The sequence below is a fragment of the Passer domesticus genome, chromosome 15, assembly GCF_036417665.1.
Source record: "Passer domesticus isolate bPasDom1 chromosome 15, bPasDom1.hap1, whole genome shotgun sequence".
Classification (NCBI taxonomy): Eukaryota; Metazoa; Chordata; class Aves; order Passeriformes; family Passeridae; genus Passer; species Passer domesticus.
The window spans coordinates 16,835,536-16,858,540 of record NC_087488.1 but is presented as its reverse complement, the minus strand read 5'-3'; the positions used below and the strand labels follow the sequence as shown (position 1 = coordinate 16,858,540).

Genomic DNA, 23,005 nt, shown 5'->3' with positions numbered 1-23,005 from the left:
CGGGGCCCGGCGCTGAGGCGGAGCCCGGCGCAGGGGGCGGGGCTCGGCGCAGGAGGCGGAGCTCGGCGCGGGAGGCGGGGCTCGGCGCGGGAGGCGGGGCCGGGCGCAGGGGGCGGGGCTCGGCGCGGGAGGCGGGGCCGGGCGCAGGGGGCGGGGCTCGGCGCAGGAGGCGGGGCTCGGCGCGGGAGGCGGGGCTCGGCGCGGGAGGCGGGGCCGGGCGAAGGGGGCGGGGCTCGGCGCAGGAGGCGGGGCTCGGCGCAGGAGGCGGGGCTCGGCGCAGGAGGCGGGGCCGGGTGCTGAGGAGGGGCCCGGCGCAGGAGGCGGGGCCGGGCACGGGAGGCGGAGCTCGGCGCGGGAGGCGGGGCCGGGCGCGGGAGGCGGGGCCGGGCGCAGGAGGCGGGGCCGGGCGGAGGAGGCGAGGCCCGGCGCTGAGGCGGGGCCCGGCACAGGAGGCGGGGCCGGGCGCAGGAGGCGGGGCTGGACTCAGGAGGCGGAGCTCGGCGCGGGAGGCGGGGCCCGGCGCGGGAGGCGGGGCTCGGCGCGGGAGGCGGGGCCGGGCGCTGAGGGGGGCCCGGCGCTGAGGGGGGGCCGGGCGCTAAGGCGGGGCCGGGCGCAGGAGGCGGGGCCGGGCGGAGGAGGCGGGGCCCGGCGCTGAGGCGGAGCCCGGCGCAGGGGGCGGGGCTCGGCGCAGGAGGCGGAGCTCGGCGCGGGAGGCGGGGCTCGGCGCGGGAGGCGGGGCCGGGCGCAGGGGGCGGGGCTCAGCGCGGGAGGCGGGGCTCGGCGCGGGAGGCGGGGCTCGGCGCGGGAGGCGGGGCCGGGCGCAGGGGGCGGGGCTCGGCGCAGGAGGCGGGGCTCGGCGCGGGAGGCGGGGCTCGGCGCGGGAGGCGGGGCCGGGCGCAGGGGGCGGGGCTCGGCGCGGGAGGCGGGGCCGGGCGCGGGAGGCGGGGCCGGGCGCAGGAGGCGGGGCCGGGCGGAGGAGGCGGGGCCCGGCGCTGAGGCGGGGCCCGGCACAGGAGGCGGGGCCGGGCGCAGGAGGCGGGGCTGGACTCAGGAGGCGGAGCTCGGCGCGGGAGGCGGGGCCCGGCGCGGGAGGCGGGGCTCGGCGCGGGAGGCGGGGCCCGGCGCGGGAGGCGGGGCCCGGCGCTGAGGGGGGGCCGGGCGCTGAGGCGGGGCCGGGCGCGGGAGGCGGGGCTCGGCGCGGGAGGCGGGGCCCGGCGCTGAGGGGGGCCCGGCGCTGAGGGGGGGCCGGGCGCTAAGGCGGGGCCGGGCGCAGGAGGCGGGGCCGGGCGCAGGAGGCGGGGCCGGGCGCAGCAGGCGGGGCTCGGCGCGGGAGGTGGGGCCCGGGGCTGAGGAGGGGACGGGCGCGGGAGGCGGGGCCGGGCGAAGGAGGCGGGGCCGGGCGCTGAGGCGGGGCCGGGCGGAGGAGGCGGGGCCCGGCGCTGAGGCGGAGCCCGGCGCAGGGGGCGGGGCTCGGCGCAGGAGGCGGAGCTCGGCGCGGGAGGCGGGGCTCGGCGCGGGAGGCGGGGCCGGGCGCAGGGGGCGGGGCTCAGCGCGGGAGGCGGGGCTCGGCGCGGGAGGCGGGGCTCGGCGCGGGAGGCGGGGCCGGGCGCAGGGGGCGGGGCTCGGCGCGGGAGGCGGGGCTCTGCGCGGGAGGCAGGGCCGGGCGCGGGGGGCGGGGCTCGGCGCAGGAGGCGGAGCTCGGCGCGGGAGGCGGGGCTAGGCGCGGGAGGCGGGGCCGGGCGCAGGGGGCGGGGCCCGGCGCAGGAGGCGGGGCTCGGCGCGGGAGGCGGGGCACGGCGCAGGAGGCGGAGCTCGGCGCGGGAGGCGGGGCTCGGCGCGGGAGGCGGGGCCGGGCGCAGGGGGCGGGGCACGGCGCAGGAGGCGGAGCTCGGCGCGGGAGGCGGGGCTCGGCGCGGGAGGCGGGGCCGGGCGCAGGGGGCGGGGCTCGGCGCGGGAGGCGGGGCTCGGCGCAGGAGGCGGGGCTCGGCGCGGGAGGCGGGGCTCGGCGCGGGAGGCGGGGCTCGGCGCGGGAGGCGGGGCCGGGCGCAGGGGGCGGGGCTCGGCGCAGGAGGCGGGGCTCGGCGCGGGAGGCGGGGCTCGGCGCAGGAGGCGGAGCTCGGCGCGGGAGGCGGGGCTCGGCGCGGGAGGCGGGGCTCGGCGCGGGAGGCGGGGCCGGGCGCAGGGGGCGGGGCTCGGCGCGGGAGGCGGGGCCGGGCGCTGAGGGGGGGCCGGGCGCTAAGGCGGGGCCGGGCGCAGGAGGCGGGGCCGGGCGCAGGAGGCGGGGCCGGGCACGGGAGGCGGAGCTCGGCGCGGGAGGCGGGGCTGGACTCAGGAGGCGGAGCTCGGCGCGGGAGGCGGGGCCCGGCGCGGGAGGCGGGGCTCGGCGCGGGAGGCGGGGCCCGGCGCGGGAGGCGGGGCTCGGCGCTGAGGCGTGGCCGGGTGCAGGAGGCGGGGCTGGACTCAGGAGGCGGAGCTCGGCGCGGGAGGCGGGGCCCGGCGCGGGAGGCGGGGCTCGGCGCGGGAGGCGGGGCCCGGCGCGGGAGGCGGGGCTCGGCGCGGGAGGCGGGGCCCGGGGCTGAGGCGGGGCCGTGCGCGGGAGGCGGGGCCGGGCGCGGGAGGCGGGGCCGGGCGCTGAGGCGGGGCCGGGCGGAGGAGGCGGGGTCGGCTGCTGAGGCGGGGCGCGGCGCAGGAGGCGGAGCTCGGCGCGGGAGGCGGGGCTCGGCGCGGGAGGCGGGGCCGGGCGCAGGGGGCGGGGCTCGGCGCAGGAGGCGGGGCCCGGTGCAGGAGGCGGGGCCCGGCGCTGAGGCGTGGCCGGGCGCAGTAGGCGGGGCCGGGCGCAGGGGGCGGGGCTCGGCGCAGGAGCCGGGCCGGGCGCTAAGGCGGGGCCGGGTGCAGGAGGCGGGGCCGGGCGCAGGAGGCGGGGCTCGGCGCGGGAGGCGGGGCCGGGCGCTATGGCGGGGCCGGGCGCAGGAGGCGGGGCCGGGCGCAGGAGGCGGAGCTCGGCGCATGAGGCGGGGCCCGGTGCAGGAGGCGGGGCCCGGCGCTGAGGCGGGGCCGGGCGCAGTAGGCGGGGCTCGGCGCGGGAGGCGGGGCCGGGCGCGGGAGGCGGGGCCGGGCGCAGGAGGCGGGGCTCGGCGCGGGAGGCGGGGCCCGGGGCTGAGGCGGGGCCGGGCGCGGGAGGCCGGGCCGGGCGCTGAGGCGGGGCCGGGCGGAGGAGGCGGGGCCGGCTGCGGAGGCGGGGCCGGGCGCGGGAGGCGGGGCCGGGCGCAGGAGGCGGGCCCGGGGCTGAGGCGGGGCTGGACGCAGGAGGCGGGGCCGGGCGCGGAAGGTGGGGCCCAGGGCTGAGGCGGGGTCGGGCGCGGGAGGCGGGGCCGGGCGCAGGAGGCGGGGCCCGGGAGGCGGGGCCCGGCGCTGAGGCGGCGCTCGGAGGCCGGTCGCGCTGTCGGCTCCCGGACCGGAGCTTCTGTTTTACTGGCGAAGCTCGGTCTCGTCGTTCTTGCCTGTGCACTAGACCAGCGAGTCAACTGGAATTGCGTGACTGTGATCGGCGCTGCTTTCGTAGTAAAGGGGAGCCCGCAGACGCGGCGAAGGTCTCGGTCCCTTCTCCGGCCGTTCCCCGGGGGCCGGCGTGAGGAGGTGGCTGCCTGCGCTGTGGAAGCCTCTCGGTCCCGGTCGCGGGACAGCGGAGCGCAGGCGGTGAGTGCTGGGGGAAAGGGAGCTGCGCTCTTCCCTTTCGTGCTGCAAAGAAACGCCTCTGCCCGGCCCCCGCGGCGCTCCAGGAGCTCGAGCGAAGCCCGGCGCGGCGCCGAGCCCGTGTCCTCCCGCTGGCTCAGCTGCTGCCTGTTAATCTGCACATAGGATGTGCTTTCTGCATGGGATATGCACGGAAGTCTTCTTTCTAACGCTCTGGGCACGGCATCACTGAACCCAAACTTGCTTTGAAAATGTGCTCTGAACGTTCTCGGGACTTAATACTTGACTGCAAAGGCAAAATAATATTTTACTTAGAATTCTGCAACTGAGGAATGTTTTGCAGGGTGAACCAAGCTAAATCATCATAAGAAGAAATGAGGAATTGTTAGCTCCTACTTAGGGTTGAAATCTTCAGATTTGAGACAAATCCTAATTTACAGAAAAAGTTAAAATAATCATTTTCTGTACTCAGACACTCGCTCTTCTTTGTTCCATGCTCAGTCACTACTGCTTTCCAAAAAGGAAAAAAAAAGTTTATGTGAATCCTTCTGTTGCTGCTCTTGGTGGCTCTTCCCCTGCCCCCAGCTGTCTCCTCGAAATGATCACTTCTGCTCTCACACTTCTCACACTTCAGACTTGTGCATTGCTTATCATGCTGGCCTGTCTATTGGCTGTCTTCTGACTGCCTTTCTCTTAGCACCTTAAATTCTTTCTGTGACAGTGTGATTTTAGCACCTTCATTCAGTATTTTCTCCTTAACTGCTAAATGTTAATATATGCTGCTATAGGAGAAAGTATTTAAGTGGTGAGGAGATTTTCTTGTTAGACTCTGTGTTCATTATTTGCAATTGAGGATGATAGCAAGTGTTGTTAGTCTTGTGTTTGTGGGCTGTCCACTTTTATAACCACTTACATTAGTTTTTATTTGCATTTAGGTTAGTTAATACAATTATCATTAAATAATAGTTTTTGTAATTTAAATATGAGTAATATTTTCATGAGTTTCACTTTGAAGATTAGGATTTTCTTCCTGGAATTTCAAACAAAACTAAGGTCTGAACAAGTAATCTCCAGCACAGCAGTGGGGCATTGAGGCCATGATGAGCTTTATCAGTTTCACTTCAGGTGATTTTAGATTTTGAGTACTCAGGGAGGCTGTGTTCCTCTGTAAGCATACACTGGAAAACAATTATTTCTAGTCAGTTTTGGTGCAATAGTTTGAATTCTGATACAGCATCAATAGTCTTGAATCACAGAATCAACTAGGTTGGAAAAGACCTTTGAGATCATCAAGTCAAAGCGAAGATCTAACGCTGCCTTGTCACCCGGACCGTGGCACTGAGTACCACTTCCAGACTTACCTTAAACACCTCCGTGGGCAGCCCGTTCCAATGCCCAATCACTCCTTCTGTGAGGAACTTCCTCCTAATGTCCAGCCTAAAACTTGCTTAGTGCATCTTAAGACTGTGTCCTCTTGTCCTGTCAGTGGTTGCCTGGAGGAAGAGACCGACCCCACCTGGCTACAAACTCCTTTCAGGAAGTTGTCGTTGCTGTTAAAGGGGCTGTATATCTGCTGAGCTAATAAAGCTCAGGTCTTGGGGTGTGTACTGAGTCTTGTGTGTTTGGCCTCTAGCCTTGGAGGAAAATCCACTAAAACCTCATAATATCATGCTGCATCTTAACAACTTGGTTGAAATTATCTTCATTGGGGAAAAAACCCAACAGATTGCAAATGCTGAATTGGGAAGTTTACCTCTCAGAGCAGTTAACCTTGCAATAATGCATGCTAATTTCGAAATGCCTGTAAGCTACTACAGATGTTTTGCATGAGCTGGCTGACCAAGGAAGCAGAAGACTTCAGTACTAGACATTTCCATTTTAGGTCAAGAAGAGAGAATTTAATTCCTGCTGCCAAAGAACAAAGATTACTGTCGTGTGTCTGACCTGCAGAAACTGATGGGAAAAAGAGTTCCACGGATTATGCCACCATCACTGAAACTTGTTTTCATCAGAAGTAATTTTTTTTAAGATTGTGGAAAGCAGACTACCTAACCTTGTAGAAAGATGTCCCTTAAAGTATAGAAGAAAACTTGGTACCAAGACTTCCCCTCCTGCTTCCTGGGTTATAGTCTGTGCCTTTTGTTCTCTTTTATATTCTGTGTATTTTTAAATATGCTCCAGCCTCCAGCCAGCTTTTTTTCTCCTAGCATGGACTTTCAGAAAGAAAGTATATCTATTTAAAAAAACCCAAATGAACAGGCACACAATTAAGGGAGATAATGCCATCTGTATACAGATAAAACCATCTGTATTTCTCTCTTCTGTTTTCTCTTCTTTCTTCTCTTCTGGAAGTCATAGATTCCAGGACCCACAGTCGATGTTACCATGTCTGCCACTGGTGAAAAAGTCATTAGTTACACCAAATATAAAAAAATACACTCTATATCTTATTTTGCATTTGTCTTCATTGAAAAGAATGTTGGCCAAAGCGTATTTGGCCTGACCAGAATATAATTAAAAAAAAAAAAATTATTTATAGGAATATTCTCCTTTATAGCACACTTTCCTCATTTGCTAATTTAAGTTAATGAACAAAGTCCTGTGATTGTTTTAGGATTTTATTAAAATTACATGAAGGCACATGCTCAGTGATTCACCACTTAAGTCCAAAGTAGGATGTTTGTATTAGGTGGATGAATTTTTAAAATTACAGCATCTGCTTGTGTGTACATATTTATTTATGATTCTTCCCTAGATGAATGTAGCAGAAGTGTAGTGAGAAATAGCCAGCCGTTGGAATTAGCAGATAGAGAAAGCAGTTATTTGTTCCGTGAAGAAGTGTGAAAGCTGAGGCCAGGAGTAATGAAAACTAAATAGATGCTCCAAATATCTAAACACAAGTCAGGACATGTAAATTGTTTGCAGTGCTGAATGGTGACGTCATCTCAGATGGGTTGCCTTGTCTGGAGTTCTTGTTAAAGATGAAACCTTCTTCGGTGCAACACCATTTCTAGCATCCAGACCACAACAAGTAACACTGAAGATTTTCTTTCTCAGGACTCTGGGCTGCTGCTCAGCTCCTCAGGAGTGCCATGTCCCTTCTGGCAGCCTGGCACTTTGGAATTTATACCCTCCTTAAAGGGAAGATGGCAAGAAGATGAAGCCAGGTTCTTCTCAGTGATGCCCAGCAATAGGAAAAGAGACAAGGCACAGAAAGTGATGCATAGGAAGTTTCACCTGACCCTGGAAAGAACTTCACTGTGTGAGTGAGATGCACTGAACAGATTGCCTGGAGAGGGTGTGGAAAGTCCCTCACTGGAGATATTCCAGAATGTACTGGACACGATCCTGTGTCAAGTGCTCTGGGATGGCCCTGCTTGAGCAGGGAGGTAGGACCAGATGACCCACCTGTGGTCCCTTCTAACCTGAACCATTCTGTAATTCTGTACCAGAGAAGGTGATTGTTTCCTTGTTTCCAGGGCTTTTGGAATGCCTGGGCATGTGCCTTCACTGGCTGTCGCAGCAGGTAAGTGCCTGTCAGTGTTGGCAGCATCCAGGAGCAGGGATGAAGTGGGGACAGGCTGATCCTGCTGCTGCTCTGCCAGCAGTGCTTAGGCTGTTTTTGCTTCCAGAAGTGGTTGATTGGTACCTTCCATGAGCAGTACACACAATATACTCACTTAACATCACCCCTGTGCCTCCCCACCCATGCAAAAAAAAAAAAAAAAAAAAAAAAAAAAAAAGGTAAAAATATGTGAAAATGGAACCTAAGATGCCCTCTGGCACTTAAATGAGAATATAAATTGATGACTGCCATGAAAGCCATAGTTGGCTGTTATTTTCCTTTTCAGAAAATTACTGTCAAAGTGTGAACGCATAAAACTGTAATGATTTTAGTTGTCTTTCCGTTCTGTTTTTCTGAACAGGAGATGAATGATTCTGATTAAAATATGTACAGAATTAATTATTAAACATAATTTTCATCAGATGAGCAAGGTCTTCCTGGTTGAGAGTAACACAGCCGTGTATTTTCATGGTATCTTGGAGTTGAGTGTAGTTGTGCAGCGACAGTGTAATGATGGCTATATCTTTATCAACCTGTACCCTGAACTGTTTTTATCACTGCCATCTGCTTGGCCAAGAGTGGCAGCTGCCAGGTCTCACAAATAGTGCTGTTATGTACTTTCATGTATAACAACATATTGTTGTAATTTCCCTGATATTACTAGATGAAATAACTTTAAGTGAGAGAAGGTGACATTTTGCATGGCACTTAGAAATGTGTCTCATTGCTTTGGGTGTAGGACACAGAGTGTTCTTTCTGGTGCAAGCTATATCAGCACACCCAGTTATACTTTCAGAAATCACTGGAAAATACTTATTTTACAAAAACATTACGTAACATCCATCTGGGACATATGTGTCAGTGCTGAGACGCAACTGAGACAGTATTGCTTACACATGTAGCCTTAGTTACCTTTGCTGGATGGAAATTATGTAAGTTAGACTATTTTAAAGTTCTTTTTCCTTATATCAACTTGAATCCCCTTAATATTTGCAAATAAGTTCAGACAGCTCCTTCAACATTAAAGAAAACATTCATGAATGAGTGTTTTAAGGTTGCTTAAAGAATCACCAGTGAAAGTATCAGCAAAACCATGTTTAATATAAAAGTGGAAGCATGAAAATGTTTGTTTGCAAGGTTAACTCTACTACTTGGTTTAAGAACTAGGAAAAGCAAGTTAAAGTCTAAAATCAATCTAAACCCAGAATCAACTCCAAAATTATCTGTGTGAAGGCTGGGGAGTAGAGGGGGAAAAATGGGTAAGGGCAGAAAATGATAAGGATAAAAAGGAATAAGAAAGATCCTCCTGCTGAGTCCCAAGGTTCAGAATAGACCTCTCCGCTAAACTGAGCTGGGGCATGACCAACAGTTTAGGCCCAAAGGTTTAACTGCTCTTAAATGTAACACTTGACAGCTTAAGTTGAACAATTTAACAAAATATTAATTTAGCATTTACTATAGGGCAACAGTAACTACCAGGCCTAATTTACTTACACATTCAAACTTCTTAAGAATTTAAGAGAGCAACGTTTATAGTGCATTTCATATAGCATATTCACATTTACACGCATAGAGACTAAACACTATGTACGAGGTATGTACCTGTGAAAAATTCCCCTCGAATTCAGTGGAAGATTCACACTGGATGTCTTTGCACCTTCTCAACAGGCAAAGGTTTGAGCCTCAAGGAGTGGAGGCATCAGCCCAGGATCTATCTTGTCATTCAGCAGTGGTTGTCTGAGTATAGCAAACGAGAATTCACTGGCTCTGAGGGGCCCCACTCAAAAGGAGGTCATTGGTTGCAGCCTGCTGCAGTCCAGGAGAGTTCAAAGGGTCTCATTCAGGACCATTGTTTATAGGGTCTCAAGAGAGTGGGCTTCAGTCACAGTAATTTTTCATCCTGGCTGCAGTTCACTTTGGTAACTTCCTTTGAAATTTCAATAACAAAAATGTTTTTCCACTTGTGATGTTATTCAGGCAAGAAAAATAAGTTTCCTAGGCTGTTTGTTAAAAGCAGGAGCTCATTAGACAGCACCACTTCCTGGGAACAGACACTGTTTCTGATAAGCTCAAGAGGAGCTTGGCGCAGGTGCTGTTTGTCAAGGCCAAAGCCTAGCCAGCATTTCTTGGATTGTACTGTGGCCCAAGAAGGAATGGAGCAGATGCACTACAACAAGAACAAATCTTTAAAACAATCTTTATAGCTGCAGGTGCAAAGAAAACTGAATTTCAATATTTCTTATTGCTAATGAGCATTAATGAAAAACAGCCTTTCTCATGAGGCAGAAAACCCTGTTGTGATGAAGAAGGTAGAATATGTATTCCTGATTCTTCTATCATTTTCTTATTCAAGTGCCACAGAATGTCAGCTGCTGAACAGCTGATTGGCAGCCCGAAGGTCTGAGGCACAGAGACAGCTGGCTTGTAGTCAGCCTGTCTGGAACGCTGCTGCAGGTAGTAGACTTCCTGACAGGAGTGTGGAAGGAAGTGACGGCACGGGTCCTTTATGTTTTTCTGTTTATCCAAATGGATGTGTAGCTTTGGCACCTCATTGCTAGTGCGGCAGAGGCCATTGGAATTGTTAACAATGTTCTCCCAATGGCAAACAGAGGGCCAGGCTGGAGGAAAGTCTCTTGGCATTTAGATGATGTTGTACACTCTGGAAACATAAGGCTTACTCGTCATTCCAGCAGTGCATTTCAAGAGCTGGTGCAGGCTCCTGCCATTGTACTGATCTTGAGTGCACACAAGATTCCCTTTTTGTGCTAAGGGCTGGGACATGTAATTTTCATTAGCCACATTTTATATACATTTATGTACCTTAAAAGAAAGAATATTTATACATATAAACATTTTTGCCTTCCTCCCAAGATTTAAAAATCTCATTTGAAACTTGTGTTTGATTCATCCCTTGGACTAGAGCCATAAATGCTGCATGAATTTGTTTTGTGCTCTAAGTATACACATTTATCTGTGTTCCTAAATTACATTCTTATTAATGGGCACAGTGGTTGCACACCACAATTATTGGTTGTATTGCCTTTTGTTTCTGTGGATGCTTTTGAAAAATATTTTAAAGTCTTTGTTGGAGGTTGCATGTGCTTCAAAAATTAAATTTAGTCTGTAATTTTATTACACTTTTAATTTAATTTATCTTAACTGGTGCTTTCAAGCTGTGAACCAGCTGTTGACTTTGAAAAAAACATTGTTCAGTTTGAAAGGAGCATTTTAAAACTTAATGTAATGGCTGTAAGTAATCACTACAGCAATTATATTCTCTGGTGTTGTGCGTCACTATAGCAATATTAGAGGCTGTAAGAAAATGCAGGAAAGAAACCCATCAGGTTCGTATGTTTCAGTTTTGTCTGCAGTGTCCAGCATCTGTCTGTTCTGTATAGCTCGGTGTCCCTGCTGGAATTGTGTTAGAAAATCAGAAGTTTGACTCTGTTGTGGCTCCATGTTTGCCCAGCAGCAATCAGGGGCTCTTGGCTGTGTTCTCCTTGGACTGGAGATGGGTTTTGATTTTTCCCATGTGGGCAGATGGTAGATATGCTGCTCTGCTGCCTCCTCCTGACTCATTCCAAGATATTGTGTGGAATTTTGGGGTTGATTTTTCTTGAGCAGCTGTGTACCCACCTTGCCTGATGCTCATGATAGCAAAGTTCCTCACAAAGCACACAGAGAGTCTGGCCAGGATGGGAGATCTTAGTGTCCTGTAAGGCCAGGCTATGCTCCCACTGTGCTCTGGAAAGCACGGTAAGGAGAATTAGTAGAAATGGGTGTATTTTCATGCACGTTCTGAGAAGGAACAGCCTCCATTTATTTGTGAGTAACTCTCCAGTTCAGACAGGCTGGAGCTTTTGGGGAAGAGGATTTTCTGGATCACTGCAGTGAGGATAAGGGAAGAAGCATCCCTTCATGTTGTAATAGTCTATGAAAATGCTGTGCAGCTTCCTTTGCCCTGGAGATTATCTCCATCATGATCTTTAAAGGAATATAATACACATCACTGTGGAAATAAAGTGTATTTCCCAACAAGTCACCCAGCCATGCTTTACACACAGCTTGTGTTTGAGAACTGCGGACAACACTACTGCTCCAAAAAGGCGGTGCAGGACACACTGTCTCTGCTTTTGACAGAATCCCAGAATGGTTGGGCTTGGAAGGGGCCTCTGCAGATCATCTAGCCCAACCCACGGCTAAAGCAGGTCCATCTAGAGCAGGTATTTTTGCCAGTGTGTGTTGCAGAGCAGGTTCAAGTCACCTGCCTAGCTACCATCAGTTCCTGTCAACAGCTTTGTGAAGTAACAGTGCAGGTGGGAAAAACCCCATGGGAAGCTTAGATTCAGCAATATACTAAACCTTCCCTAAATTTAATTTGTAGCAAGATCCTTCAGAATATGTATCTAATGACAGCAAGATCTGAGCTGATTGCAGTATAGTGACAATAAAAGGAAGGACAAGTATGCAGGGAGAAGGGGGCATTGTGAACTTTGGATGAATGGGAGACCAGGCTTACTATTGAAGCATAATTACAGATGTTTGGTTGCCATGGCTTTTAAGAAAGAATAGAATATGCATCTGGAAGTGTGTTTTGCGATGGCACTTGTAGTAGATGGTATTTGTGATACGACTGGGGTGATCCTTTGCTAAGAGGCAGCCGTGTCTTGGCATGGGAACACCCTGCTGGAATGTACGTTGCTGTAAAATGAAAAAATGAGATGCTCACAAGAATGGAGGCACAACTGTCTGTGTTTGCAGTGTGCATTTGTGGGACGTCCCCAGCAAAAGGAGTTTCAGTGTAGTTTCCTGTTTCTCCACCTGTGTGTAGTGCAGAGCAGAGCAAAAGCTACAGATCTGAGTGTGTTTCAGAGATCAGGCAGGTCCCTTCTGGACACATGTGGCAGAAGCTGGGGTGGTGATCACAGAGGTCACAAAGGGACAGAGACAGAATCCTCATTGTGACAAAGCCAATATGACACGTGAATTACACTATATCTTGTATGTGTGTGTGTATAAATGAGACACTTAAAGGAAGTATTTGCTGAGATGGAGACAGACATGAAACAGTACGTTCTGGAAAGTTAAAAGCTTAGCCAGTGTACCAAGGTATTTCTTAATGTAGCAGAATGAAATTCCTTTGGGTGCAGCAAATGAGACACATAAAGTGTAATGCCCTGTGAAATCACAAAGAGCCACTTTCAACAGATGGAAAAAGCAACTGTAATACAAAACCAAAAATTGATAGACTCTGCCTTTGATAATCCAAGTACCAGCTTACACTTTACAGTATCCATTACTGGCTGTGAAGTGTATTTTCGTAGTTAAATGCACTTGCTAGTTTGTCGCTATATAGAATTTAAAAATTTGAATTCTATGTTCTGCTGTTTTCTTCACTATGAGGAACTAAAAAAACTCTGTGACAAATGGCTCCCAAGTCACACATGCTGTTTCACTCTCCTGTCTGCTTCACCAGTGTGGATGTTTTTAGTGTGCACTGAACCCCTGGGCTTGAAGCTGGTTTTGGGAGTCCCTGTGGTAGCGATGTCAGGAGGCATAAAGGGACATGTATGAGGAGCCCATGGCCAATGGCAGAGCTTTACACTGGCACCCTGGAACCAGGGAGCTTTTCTGCACCCTCAGAGGAGCAACATCATGTAAGTGGGATGTGAGTGCTCACCTTGTCTCACCACCTCTGACCATCTTGCAATGTCCACAGAGGAGTGGGGCACCTCTCCCAGCTGCCCTGTGCTATGAGTGACTAACCTGATGTAATCCAGTGTAGAGAGCTAGGAAGTCATGAGCAGAAGGAAGAATAATCCTAATTTTGTGTAGACAGTCAAAAGTACAGAGGTGATTGTTAAGTGATGAATGAGACCTGGGATGGTAATAAATACTTACATGGAAAAGCTGGCATAGCACTGAGTCATAAGAGTAAATAACATGTTAGGAGTTCTTAGAGAAGCAACAAAACACTTAACAGGATTGTAATTCCCAATGTTGTGCACCTTGAATATTATGTGCAGTGCTGTTCCCCCATTTCAGAAAGCAAAGAACTGAACTAGAAAATGTTAGCCAAGATGGACAAAGATAATAAAAGATCTGGAATGGTTTCTTTATGAGGAGAGCTCTGCCTTGGAAAAGAGGCAATTAAATGGAAAATATGTGTATAAAATCATGTGGAATAGGAAGGATGAGGAAAGAATGATTGTTCACTGTTTCTGTTGATGAAGGGCCTGGAGTTGGAGGGACGACATGAAAATACATGAGTCAAACTCAAATAAAAAAATCAAAAGGGAGGTTCTTCTTCACACTCTGCATACTGGAGCTGTGGAACTCCTTGTGTTAGGATGTTGTAGGTGCTAAAAGTTGCAAAAATTGTGGAATTGAAATCCACCTGTGAATATTAATCACCAAAGCCCCACCACATTCTCTCTTCAGAATTTTTCAAACTGTATGTGCATCACTGGAGATTGGGAACATGCTGCTATGTGCTTTTCTATTTCTTACATTCTTTGCTAGACATTCTTCTTCTGTCTGTTGCCAGAAGCAGGATATTAAGCTGAATGGACTTCAGATTTGAAGCCATGTGGCTACTCCTACATGTCTATGTTATTCTCAACTTGAGACATTCCAGGGAAGAAGCTATGTATGATGCAGATTTACATTTAGGGCCAGTCTTTTTTACTGTTGGTTTATTTACCTCTAAAATTTTCCTCTGGCTCATCAGGGATAACTGCAGCTATAAGCTGTGGTGTGTTTAATTCTTGCAGTGAAAGTTGTAATACCAGCAATGGAAGTCAGGTCTAAATTTGGGAGACATGTGCTGTGTTGCATGGATGTCACAGATGGGTAGGCAAGGTCCTGATCCAGTGATGTTTTGGTGATTGATTGGGGTGAAGGAAGAAAGAGGAAGAAGAGGTTCAGTCAGCATTCAGAGTTCTCTGTGAGGTGGTCAGTTGAAGCCCTGGGAATGTTTATGGAGACTCTTGTGCAGTAGATGATGGTTGAAGAACATGCATTTATATTCCTGTGAAGGGGCTAGCAGCCTGCTAGCTGGAGAAACTGAGATGGTCAGGAGGTTGTGGATAGATGGAAATGGGTATTGGGTTAAGCAGACACTCCAGTCTCCACCATTCCCACTGCTTTGCACACTTGGTTGTTCACTGTATAGCACAAAAGTCCTGTGGCTGAGTTCAGGGCTGCCTCACTGCATGTCTGTGTTACTGTCGGGATGGAGCCAGCTCCCCAGCTTTTCCTCTGCAGGAAGCTTTCCATTTACATGCCACAGAAATAACTTCTGTGAAATTAATTAATCACAGTTTACATGGTAATAACCCTTTTTTATGGGTAAATAATGTGTATCCCCTGCTGGAGTGGGGGTTCTGCTGGTTCCAACATTTGATTATTACATAATCTTCTTCCCATTAAATGATCAGAGTGAGACCAGAGGAGACTAACAGTGGGAATAATTAGCAGCTGCCTTGTGTTTGGGGCATGGGCTTACCTCCTTAATGCTCATTCAGAAGCCCATAATAGTTAATGAGAATGCAGGTAATCTTGGTGCTGCCAAGCAAGTGCCACAGAATTTTGGGTGGGCATCATGGTGCTGTGCAGAGGGGCCTGGCTAGGTCTTACTCACAAGGAGCTTTATTCCAGAGAAGTTCTGTGCAAACAAGGCTGCTCAGCTCCTGGTACCTGCCTGAGTCCATTCCCTTTCCTCACTGCATGTCTGCTGAGAGCTGCATGGGAGGGTGCCTGGGAATGCTGGGTGACAGGGCTTTGTTCAGTCTCTTCTCCTCTCAGACAGGCTCAGTGCAGGTCCAGGCAGTCACAAATGTATCACTTTCTTGTGAGTGTGTGAGGAATGTCATTGTCGCCAGTGCTTCTGACAGAGAAAGGTGAAGAGGCTTGCCCAGGGCTGTGCAGTATGTCTGCAGCAGAGCAGAGTCAGGGCTGCAAGTCTGCTCCTAGGAGGGACCAGCCCCACACTCTGCTGCGTGCAGGCAGGCCCTTCTGCTGAGCAGTGGTTCAGGAGCCATCCTGCCAACACAGGTGTGGCTGATGGCCTCCGGAGAGGTGATATGCCAGCCACACTAGCAGCATCTCGGCATGCATAAGGAGAGCTACTCTGAAGTGAATGGTGTCTGGGAAGTGTTTTCTCAGGAGCACACTCTAGTTCCTGTGCTCTGATTACCCTAAGCACCACTGTGTATTTCCTTGTTTATGTTTTCTTTTCCTCCTTTGACTTTGCTACTTTTGCTTTCTTTAACATTGAAGAACATTTCTTTAACATCTGTTGTAATTACTACTTTAATCTACAATGTTACCATCTGGCTGCCTGCCCCAACTTCTGGCCACCTTTAGGGCCAGTGCTGGTAACAAGTCAAAGTGCCTCTCAGCTGCAGTGTTCCTGCAGAAATAACTCCCTAAATAAATAACAGGCAAATTGGATATTGGAAAAGAACTTTAAATAACTCTGAATTCCTATAGGGAACTACATCTTACATCTCTGTTAGGGACAAATGAGTTCAACGTAAGTAATGATCCTCTGAAATGAAAAATAAAGAAATATTGTTCATCAGCCTCTGTGGACTGGAATGAGAATAGAGTTTGGTGATAAAAGCAAAATGCAAAGTTGTCTCTAGGTGGTAGATGAGAGCAAAAGAATTAAACATCATTGGACTATAGACATAATCTCTGACATGTGCCACAGCTTGCCTCCAGATATCTGCTTTGGATATGGTTGCTCTAGCTTTTTCCTCTCATGGGAAAAGAAGCTAAAGGCCCTTTACTGTGACACCATTCCTGGCAGCCCTTGTGGCACATGCCAGACCATGACGTTGCCATATGGAGTTGCATCTTTCAAACACAATAACCTTGTGCTGAATTCTAGCTCTTCAATGGAACATAACTAGCTGGAATTCTCTCAATGACTTTCTTTTTTTTCCCCATACTGATGTAATGCTAAAATCCTCCTTTTTCCCACTTCAGGTGATTCATTGATGTTTTTATTTTGATTGCTGTCTCCCTGTTGTTTGATACTCGCCCCTTTTCCCCTTTTGGAGCTTATGACTGGACAATCCCCTTTTGGTTCTGGGAAACATATTCCTGTTAGTGGGTGGACCGATTGCTTTGTCTCTGGATGTTTCTCTTTCTGAGCTATAAAGTTATCTGTTGCAATAGAATGGTACTGGTGTTTTGAGTCAGTGACTGTGATCGAGCAGCAGAGCTCATTGTGTGTGGGTGTGATGGCATGTGCTATGGAGAAATCCCCATTTGTCTGCTGTTCACTGCATAAGGATGTGAAGCAAGGAGTACGGGTTTTGCTACCTTTAATCTCCACCCAGCTGTTTGCTCCACCAGGTGTATGCAGTGGGTGTTGCTGCTGCCACTAATGTAGCACCTGCTCTTTGTCTCCCTTTGCATCTCCTGAGTGCGTGTTTGTCCCAAAGAAAGGATTATTCTCACTCCTTGAGCTTCAGCTGAAGACGAGCATGTTTAGTGCTGTAGACAAGGGCCTTCCTTTTGAGAAGCTCTTTAGCTTTTACTAAAATGAAATTCATGGTGTGCCTGTTTATGCAAAGCAGCCCATCATTCCCTGTGCAGGCTGTGCTCGGCTCCTGAGGAGGGCAGCATGGGTTAGCTGATGCTCCTCGCCTGGAATTCTGCTTTACATTCCAGCCATGTTTAAGGCAGAGCTAGTGAAACGTAAAACAGCATTGAAGGAATTGGTAGTAAAACTCTTGGCTCTGTGGTGAGATGCCCAGGCTGAGCAGAGTGATCCCCACTCCTGTTCTTACAGGAAAAATTGTCTCTTGGTAGTGGTTGTGCTGCCTGCTGCAGACTGAGGCTAATGTCTTGTACTGGGGGACCTGCCTGCAGGCTGGTCCCACACTGGTCCCCAGGGGACAGTGCAGACACAGAAAAGCAGGTATGTGAAACCACAGTGCCTCCCTCCCTTTGAAAGACTGACCCTGCATATTGGAAGGACTTTGTGACTCCAGTGTTGTGGACAGGTTGTTACTACCTGTTGAACACTGATGCTGAACTCAGCCTCAGTTCTGTGGTATGTGTACAAAATAACAAAATGAAAACACACATCCCCTATACCAAGGAACTTGCAAGGTGGTGGGGTATGATGTATGTTTTTCACTAAGAGAAAGACACTGGGAGACCTAAGGAAGGGATTCCTTAGGTTGAAATCTGGGCACTTGAGTGCCTGACTGTCTTACAGGTGATGAATGAACAGTTTTTTTCCTTGAAGCAGAAACCAGGATGGTCTTAAGGACACAAGAAGCTGGAAAATCATGTAGAAATACTTGTGACATGTACATTAATACTAGATGAACTAATAAGGATTAATGTTAGCAGGAATAATGCCACTGGATATCACAATGATTAGACTATTATAGTAATGAGTTTTCCAGAGAGGATGATGACAGGTGATTTATATACTGTACAGGTATTTCTTCTGTGTGTCCAGATCATAAGCAACTCTAGCATTTTGCTGCAAGAATTTGGGACTGCTCCTTATAGCTGAATTTCTCCACTCTTCTAAATAGTTAGTTGGCCAAAAAGATCCTAGACAGAAAGGGGCAGAGTGCTGAGTAGACAAAAAGGGTGCTGGTGTCTCATTCTTTGCCTGCTTGGTGAGAGCTGTTGTGAACCTAGCCCTGAGATGTTTTTAGGCCTCTTTGGGAAAAAGGAGGAGAAATCTGTCTGGAGACATGATGCAGGGACAGTTTTTCAAGCACCACTCAGATGCAATATTGTGATAAAGGTCTGACTGCTGTTCTATCACAGGCTCTACCTTTCTGCTCTGGAATCAGCTACTGTTTTCTGCTCTGGTGTTCAGAAGAAATATATCCAGTGGGATATAAACTTCTGTTGCTATAGACAGTTTCACACAGTGTGTATGTACAGTCTTTGGCTACAGCAAGCTGTGGTCTAACAGAGATAGTAGTCACTGCATGTGTAACAGTGATTAAGCAGCAAAATGAGAAACCTCAGGTAGTAAGAAAAGGTAGTTGCAATTTTCCATGCATGGCATTCCATCCTTCTTCATTTTGTCTGTGACTTTGCTGTGCACTGGCTGTAGTTGTTGCTGTCTAGGATGCAGTCACTTCTCCATAGTTTTTATACCATCTCTGTAGGCTAGCAGGAGATAAGGGTATATGGTGAACTTGTGCAGAGCCTATTCTGCCACCGTACTGTCAGATTGTTCAGAAGAAGTTTGTATTTCTCTGCAACAGAAATCAAAGGTAGGGAAGCTGTCTAGTAACTTGTTGAGGATGACAAAATAATGCATCATTTGAAGCTCTCATGGTTGATATTGAGCTTATTCATTGATTTGTTGACAGAGTGACAAGGGCAGCAATAGCTGCCCAATTTTTTTTCCTCCTCTTTCTTTTTGAGGGATACCTGCATCCTTTCTAGAGACCCCTTTTGGACTTCAGAAGCTATGTGGGTACCTGCATCCCATCTTTAGACTTGTGAGTTAAAGACAAAACTCTCTACCTTTGATGCCCACCTTGGGGAAGGTAATATCACCATTATTCTCAGTTTTATATTCATTTTTAAATCAAGTCAAATGTTCAGTAATAACAATAATTATTTCCAAAGTAGGCCTGAAAAAGTGAAAATAAATTCAGAGCATTTTCAACACTGAATTTTCCTTATGGGTTCCTGTAATGCTTCCCTCCTAGTGGGTCTTGTTCTTGCTGTGTTCTCTGCACAGTAAGACTTGGGCAGCTACTAAGTGGCAAAGTGCTACAGGTACTGAGCAAACCTTGTTCATTCTGCTTCCTGCAGAGGTTAAGTTTGAATAGGGAGTTAAGAAGCCAAGGCTGACGCTGGAAAGGTCAAACACACAGAGCTAGGGTTAATGTGTTACCAGTATTATGCCAGAGAATGGGATTGCACACCATTGTATTGGGTTTTCATGGCCAGGTTTTGGTAGCAGGGGATGGTAACAGGGACTTCTGGGAGAAGCTACCAGAAGTTTCTCACAAGTCCAACAGAGTCAATGCCAGCTGGCTGCAGGCCACTGGCCAAGTCGGAGCCCAGCAGTGATTGCACTAAAGCTTCTGGGATAACATATTTAAGAAAGAAAAAAAATTATTATTTATAGGTAATTGCAGGCAGAGAAGAGAGGAGTGAGAGTATACGAGAGGAACATCTCTGCAAATGCCCAGGTCATTGCAGGAGTGCAGGGGCACATGCTCCAGGTGGCAGAGCAGGCATGTCCTTGCAGCCTGTGGTGAAAATCATGGTGAGGCAGCTGTGCCCTGCAGCCTGTGGAGGTCAGTGGGGGAGCAGAAATCCACCTGCAGCCCCTAGAGGATGCCACACGAGAGCAGGTGGATGCCCAAAGAAGGCTGTGACACCATGGGAAGCCTGTGCGGGAGCAGGGTCCTTTGGAGAGCTGAAACAGGTTTGCTGTCAGGACTTGTGACCCTGTGGGGGACCCAGGCTGGAACAGACTGTGCCGAAAGGGCTGACCCCCTGGAAAGGGACGCGTGCTGGAGCAGTTCATGAAGAGCTGCAGCCCAAGGATTCGCATGGAGAAGTCTGTGGAGGACTGTCTCCCTGTGAGGGACTGCCCACTGCATCAGAGGAAAGAAGCAGTGGCAGAAACAACGTGGGATGAACTAATAGTAGCCCTCATTCCCCCTGTTGCTGCACTGCTGAGGGGAGCAGGTGGAGAATTGGGAATAAAGTTAAGCCCATGAAGGAGGGAGTGGTGGAGTGAAGGTATTTTCACTGGGGGGTTTTTTTGTTTGGTTTTTTTTTTTGCTTCCCATTATTCTGCTCTGATTTTGATTGGTAATAAATTAAATAAATTTCTTCAAGCCAAGTCTTTTTTGCCTGTGACATTAATGGGTGAGTGACCTCTCCTTGCCTATGTATAAATTCACGAGCCTTTCGTTATAATTTCTGTCCCGTCTACTTGTGGAGGGTAGTGATCAAGCAGCTTTGGTGGGTGCCTGGCCTCCAGCTGGGGTCAAACCACTACAACCAAATTTAGATACATGAATATATTTTTATGGAAAATGCACCTCATTGGTGCTTCTGTTTTATTTTAAACAGCCTGAATGATGAAGGGTAGCTGGCAATCGGTATTAAAGTAAGATTGTTCTGTGCTATATTGTCACCTGAATTCTTAAATATCCCAGAGGTTCTTCTTTTGCAATTTGCTCAGATACAAACAAATCTGTGTCATCCTTACATACCACTCTGGGGATCTCTTGGCCAGATCCACAATGAAGGGACTGCAGACCAGGCTTGCTCACTAATCTCCTGCATTCTAAACTTGCTGTATATAATGCTTAAGTCATATAATATTAAAACTGTGATTAGACTTTGTCTCACCAATAGGCAAATGCCAGAATGGGAGGTGGCCTGGCAGCTAGGGAGGGCTTCTGTGAGGTGGTTGTTCCCAGCAGAAGAATTGTGACCTCAGGGTGCTCTGGGCAGGCATTTGGGCTTGTCAGGTGCTTGATATTGCCCTTTCAGAGAGATTCTGCATTTGCTTAACCTCCTTCCTAGTGCTTTCTGATCTGTACTGCTGTATTGCAGAATGAAATGCCTGATTCAGTTCTAGATTAACTTGGTCTCTCCTTCACAATGCAGCTTTAAAAAGGATCTCTGTTGAAGAAATAAAATGAAGTGCCCTGACAGGTGATAATGACATTTGGGTGCTCTGTGTCATCTTGCTGAAGCATGTTAGCTGTTTTGTCACCAGCTAAAGATCAAGATGCTGCATTCAGCTCATTTGTTTCAGAAGTGAAACAGAGAAACATGAGCTCTGCCAAGGCCTTTTTGTGGTGCCATGATAGCTTCACAGTGAGCCACCCCAAAGATAAGAGTGGGGCTATATCGATGCAGGATGACCCCCATCCAGGGAATGACCTGCTCTGACTCCATGATTCAGAAGGCTGAACAATGGCTTTTTTAAGCTATACTATATTATATTACACTACATACTATACTATACTATACTATACTATACTATACTATACTATACTATACTATACTATACTATACTATACTATACTATACTATACTAATACTAAACTATTCTAAAGAAAAATCTGTGACCTTTTACCAGACAGTCACTACACAGCCTTGACCTAATTGGTCAATCAATCCAAACAACTATCACCAGAGTCCAATTAAGAAATCACTTTTGGTAAACAATCTCCATAACAACATTCCACATGTGCCCAACAACAGGACCGGCAAATAGAGATAAGAATTGCTTTCTTTTTTTTCTCTGAGCTTTCTCACTGGCTTCCCAGGGCACAGGCCAAGCTTAGCAGCTTCAGCCTTCCACCTTTCAGAAGTAAACTAATCTTGTCCTATATGCTCCAGGCAGACTATTTCCAGTGCATTCAGACCCATGTGACTTTTTAGGCTGAAGACATTGGTCTGCTTTCTGTCATTATTTTCTAGTAAGTTTTTCCACAGTTACAGCATTATGCTAAGGCAATTAAAGGAAATATTGATTTCATTCTGATACAGAAGCTTTGAAAATTTATTAACCATTAACATTCATGTACAATCAAAACATAATGTTGTTTCTATTAGTCAGATGTTCAGAGTTGTTAATTTGACTTTCCAGAAACAGTTGCCAGTAGCATAAATGGACCATTAACTAAATACATTAATGCAGTTTGTTTCAGTGTAATTAGAGACCTGTAAGGTACATTTTAGCAAGTTGAAAGTATTAATACAGGCACACACATTTTCAGCCCTCATTGAAAACATGCATGACAGTGTCCCAATTAACAATCTATTCAGACCCAGATTTCATAAAAAGGCAGGAGAGAGCTCAGACACTTCCAGGTGTTCTGCTTAGTCATGTCTGGAAACCGTGGTTTGAATGAATATTGGTATCCAGAATGCCAGTGACACAGGGCACAGATAAAATTACTTAGAGGCCTAGGTGCAGGAGCTGCTGAAACATGCCATGTGTTTGAGTTCAGAGTCAAACTTCAAAGACAGATTGTCAGAATATGTCATCTGGAGACCCCAGTTCTCAATTTCCCAGTGCTGTTCTCAGTGCAGAGGCCAGCACACACATTGCATCACCCTTCTGTTTTCAGAGCCCTTGCACTCACAATCACTGCCTCACTGGAGCCTGTGGAATGTCATCTTACATGCCTTCAGATGTTTACCAACAGGGAATTTCCCGTCTTGGTGTGGACTGATTGCCTTTCTTTTCTGTTAGCTGTAGACTTACAATGAGATGTTCGTATTTTAAATATGGTGCAATGACATCAATAGTAATAATTATTGCATGCATCAAAGCTTTGGAGATTAGCCATGGATCATGCACCTAAATGGCAAATGGTTATAATAGCTCTGTACATGAAACATCAAAGTCTGAGGAAATGTTGCTCTGTTATAAAAAATACATCAGAATGATCATTCCACTCCAAGCAAAGTGCAGAACTGTAAACGTGCATGGAACAAATGCAACACATTTCATACTCATTTGAGTGTTTCAAGTGTGGGAAAAATTGATTCCACAGCTCCAATTACCAATCCACATCAAGTGAAGACTGTATTGAAAGTATGAGATTTCACACAATATTAGGCTTAAGTTGACTCCTCCTTTTGAAAATGTATTTGTAATTAGGGCCTAGAAGAGCAAGAAGCAATATTTGGGGTTTTAATTTTTTATATGCTCCCTGGCAGAGAGAGAAGTGGCTGAGATTGCATAAAATTCTTAAACCCATG

General features: G+C 49.4%; 1 protein-coding gene and 1 long non-coding RNA gene across 6 annotated transcripts in view; one reads left to right on the top strand and one right to left on the bottom strand.

Moving 5' to 3' along the window:
• Positions 1 to 758: 758 nt before the first annotated feature.
• LOC135281678 (basic proline-rich protein-like) lies at positions 759 to 3,008 on the bottom strand. The gene has a single exon (XM_064390739.1). It carries the CDS (start codon positions 3,006 to 3,008, stop codon positions 759 to 761), a length of 2,250 nt encoding a protein of 749 aa, XP_064246809.1.
• A 222-nt stretch (positions 3,009 to 3,230) lies between these two features.
• LOC135281768 (uncharacterized) overlaps positions 3,231 to 23,005 on the top strand; it is a 54,447-nt gene continuing 34,672 nt past the window's right edge. Inside the window, exons 1-2 of one of the 5 annotated variants that reach the window (XR_010348280.1) lie at positions 3,239 to 7,082; positions 7,173 to 12,367. This is a non-coding gene — a long non-coding RNA (uncharacterized LOC135281768). Of the gene's footprint in view, positions 12,368 to 23,005 lie in introns of all 5 variants that reach the window. The other 4 variants (XR_010348284.1, XR_010348283.1, XR_010348281.1 and 1 more) reach the window with 4 other exon arrangements.